This window comes from Hydra vulgaris, chromosome 01, assembly GCF_038396675.1.
Source record: "Hydra vulgaris chromosome 01, alternate assembly HydraT2T_AEP".
NCBI lineage: Eukaryota > Metazoa > Cnidaria > Hydrozoa > Anthoathecata > Hydridae > Hydra > Hydra vulgaris.
This window is the reverse complement of record NC_088920.1, coordinates 67,358,303-67,363,063: the sequence shown is the minus strand read 5'-3', so window position 1 is coordinate 67,363,063 and position 4,761 is coordinate 67,358,303. Positions and strand designations below refer to the sequence as shown.

The window sequence follows — 4,761 nt, the reverse complement described above, 5'->3', positions numbered from 1 at the left end:
TGACATATTTTATAAAGAAACAAACACACACGATTATCTTAATTTTAACAGTCATCATCCTTACCACACCAAAAAGAACATCCCTTATAGTCTTGCAAAAAGAATAATTGTATTTACATCAGATTATATCACCGAAAACCTGCGTTTAGCAGAGCTTAAAATATGGTTGAAAGAATGTAATTATCCAGACATTGTTATTGAAAAAGCATTTCATAATGCAAAACTACAAGGACCAGCTCAACAAAAGAAACCTAATGAACTCGTTCCTTTAGTCACTACATTTTACAGCAACCTAAATTGCCAACCTACATTAACTAAAACCAAACTTCTACTCAGTTTATCCGCCAGTGAAAGATTACAAAAAATATTTTCTAACATAAATCCTGTAATAGCTTACAAACAACCACCAAATTTACTGAGACAACTTACTTCCGCTAAATTTAATTCCACAACATCTAATAACAAAAAGATAGGAATTTTCAAATGTAATGATAGTCGTTGCAAAATTTGTTTATTTTACCTATAAGAGGTAAATAATTTTGTAACATCCAACGGTACTATTTGGAACATTAAAAGTCACATTACTTGTAGCAGCAAGAATGTCATTTATTATCTAAAATGTTTGTCTTGTAATGGTCAATCAACGTATACTGGAAAAACAAACAATTTGAGAAATCGCACTAATGGTCATATTTCAAGTTGCAGAACTGGCCATTCAACAGACAGGTTTGACAATCATGTATATGATTGCCAACGTATAAATAAAAAAATAATGGAACCATTTTTCCAGCTTTTTGTATTTCTGGAACTTAAAAGAGATAAAAATTTATTATCTTATGAAAGTCATTTACATAAACAAAAGCATGATACTTTTAACTAACACTTCCTGTTTTAAAAAATATTAGACAATGGTAACTAATAGCAACAATACATTAATTGATTAAAATACTTTTGTAACAAAAAATAAATAAATTTGTACATAACAGCACTTAAACTAACACTAATGATGAAACATTGAAAGGCCTCTAGTGTTAAATATATTTTGTACTAATTTCTTACAAACCTTTAAAGAAATATATAAAAAAAATTTTTTGAAATTGAGGTTTTGTTTGACATACATTTTTTATTGTATATATATATATATATATATATATATATATATATATATATATATATACATATATATATATAAATATTTATATATAAATATGTATATATATATATATATATATATATATATATATATATATATATATAGATATATATATTCTTTGAAAGTCATTTTCTTGTTATACGTTAAAATATGGGTAGAATTCAATAAATACGGCTGCATATAAACGTTTTTTAAATAAACATATATTTTTTAATAAAATATAATTATTTCGATATTTCGCTGATCTATCGTAATCAGCGTCATCAGGTATTGAGAACCACATCACCATTTCTCAACTCCTGTCGAACCCTAGCTTTGCTTATTTCGAGTGACTCTGATTTTCCGAGTTCGATATTGGAGTTGAGAAATGGTGATGTGATTCTCAATCGGGATGACGGTGATAACGTGACAACTAAAACCTGGTGGCCATTTTTTAATAAAATCTGCTGACGTCAGTTATTTGAGAAAATTTTTTGTATTATATTTTGGCTTTTTAGTGTTATCTTTTTAACGGTGTGTTTTTACTATAACGATTTCTTTGTAACTATTTTATTTATTATACCTGATGACGCTGATCACGATAGATCAGCGAAATATAGAAATAATTATATATTATTTAAATATATATATATATATTTAAAAAAAGTTTATACGCAGCCGTATATATTAAATTCTACCCATATTTTAACGTATAACAAGAAAATGACTTTCAAAGACTATAATACTACTTTTCACGGCAAAAAGATTTACGATGATACCAAAAAGCTACAAGATTTAAGGATACGAAATGCGAACTCAAAAAATCAACTCGTTTTTCTTCAAAAATGCTTATCCAATAACATAACTCTAAAATCGTTTAAAATAAAAACTCCAATCCATACTAAAAAAGCAAAAAACATAATGAAGGAATACAGTAAAAAACTACTAATTCATGCTCGTAACGAAGCCAAACACAGATTATATTCAAGTAAGAAATTAATTAATAAATTAAATATATTTTTTCAGACAAAAGTAAGATTACGCGATAATGAGTTAATTAATAGTATAACCAACAAATCAAAAACTTACCATTATATTAGGAAAAAAATGGAAATAAAAGAAAATTATTATAAATTACAAATTACACCGATTATAAAAAATACTTTTGATCCTCCCAATCAAGTTATTAAACCTGCTATACTCAATTTAACTAATGTTACTCTGGATAAATCAACAACTGAGCTACTCAATTTAGGTCCAAATTTTGTACCCCTGCAGAAAAAAATTCCTTATATGGATATTATAACTAATATCGAAACTTGCGCTTTACAACTTGAAAAACTTAAAAAACCAACACAGGCAGAAATCTACGATAAAACTGTTCACAAATTTTAACAAATTCGCTAAAATTAAAATTAAAAGATAATATAACTAAGCAACAACGTCTTTCCATAAACAAATTAAAAAACAATTCTAATATTAAGATATACCCTTTCGATAAAGGCACAGGTTTCGCATTATTTAACCAAAATGATGCATCTCTCAAATTAGAAGAACAAATAAAAAATAGCAAAATTATTGATTATGATCCAACATCCACATTGACTACTAAATTTCAAAGACAATTGTGCAAATTAAGAAAAGAAGGTAAGCACAAGAAAACAAAAGAAGGTAAGACACAAATACATACTTTAAAATGTATCCATCAGATTGTAACCCGCCAAAGATTTACGGAATGATTAAAGCTCACAAACCAGAAAAAGATTACCCAATGCGCCCCATTGTATCAACAATTAACACACCACCTTATGGAACATCTGATTATCTTGTTAAAATTATTCAACCGACTCTGAACAAAAATAAAAGTAGACCTATGAATTCTAATAGTTTTGTAAATGAAGCTAAGCAATGGATAATAGATCCTAACAAAGTTCAAGTTTCATTTGATATAGTCAATTTATATCCATCCATACCCATTGACGAAGCGATTCTGGTTATTATTGATGTATTGAACGCTGACATTGACTTAAAAACTCGAACTAAACTTACTCTTGCAGACATTCACCAATTAATTGAACTTTCATTAAGTATATGCTATTTTATATATGAAAACAATATCCGAGTAATACCTAATTTCTGTCTTATAGGTTTATCTTTAATGGTTGTTATGGCGGAAGCGTTTTTACAAAATATAGACAGAAAGGCCCTTAACATAGCAATTGTTTATTCATCCGAACCAAAAACTTACAAGAGATATGTAGATGATTGTCACGCTCGCTTCGCTTCAATAAAACAACAACAAATGTTCCTGAACATCCTTAATGAACAACCTCCTACCATAAAATACACAGTGGAACTTGAAAACGACCTCAAACAACTCAATTTCCTAAATATTAATATTACAAACACAGGCTCTGGGCCTTATGAATTTCAAATACATCGAAAAGAAGCTATTACAAATGTTCAACTTAAAACTAACTCGAACATTAATCCTAACATTATTATTAGCGTTTTCAAAGGATTTTTATGTCGTGCAAAAAGAATTTGCTCTCAAAAACACCTTCAAAACGAAATTGATTTTCTAATAGACATATTTGTTGAAAATGGCCACGATAAGAACATTCTAAATTATATTACTACAGACTACTTAAAAAACAGTTCAAAAAACAACACATGTCAACCATTTGATACCCAATCCCTTATAAAACTACCTTGGATACCAATTATTGATCTAAAACTTCGTAAAGAATTTCGAAAACAAAACATAAAGGTTATTTTCACATCAACTTCCAATTTAAAAAATATTTTTTGCAACAATAAAACTAAACTACCACTAAACACAAACCCTGGCGTATACCAGCTAAAATGTTCATGAGGTTCGATATACATTGGTGAAACTAAAAAGAAGGTGATATCGAGATCTATTGAACACCAGAAAAACAGCTTAAAAGAAAAATGGTCCAGTTCGGGTGCAACTGAACATTTCAAAACATGCCATGGTAAGTTTGATTGGTTGCACCCCAAAATATCGAACTCGGAAAATCAGAGAGTCACTCGAAATAAGCAAAGCTAGGGTTCAACAGGAGTTGAGAAATGGTGATGTGGTTCTCAGTCGGGATGACGGTGATAACGTGACAACTAAAACCTGGGGGCCATTTTTTAATAAAATCTGCTAACGTCAGTTATTTGAGAAAATTTTTTGTATTATATTTTGGCATTTTAGTGTTATCTTTTTAACGGTTCGTTTTTACTATAACGATTTCTTTGTAACTATTTTATTTATTATACCTGATGACGCTGATCACGATAGATCAGCGAAATATCGAAATAATTATATATTAATAAAAAATATTTATATATTTTAAAAAAGTTTATACGCAGCCGTATTTATTGAATTCTACCCATATACACACAAATATATATATATATATATATATATATATATATATATATATATAAATAGATAGATAGATATAGATGTATAGATATATATAGATATATAGTTAGATAGATATATGTGTGTGTGTATATATATATATATATATATATATATATATATATATATATATATATATATATATATATATATATATATATATTTATATATCTACCAAAGATATATATATATA

General features: G+C 27.6%; 1 protein-coding gene across 1 annotated transcript; it reads left to right on the top strand.

Moving 5' to 3' along the window:
* Positions 1-2,828: 2,828 nt before the first annotated feature.
* On the top strand, positions 2,829-4,007 carry LOC136074653 (uncharacterized). Its single transcript, XM_065786992.1, has one exon. It carries the CDS (start codon positions 2,829-2,831, stop codon positions 4,005-4,007), a length of 1,179 nt encoding a protein of 392 aa, XP_065643064.1.
* The last annotated feature ends 754 nt before the right edge of the window (positions 4,008-4,761 follow it).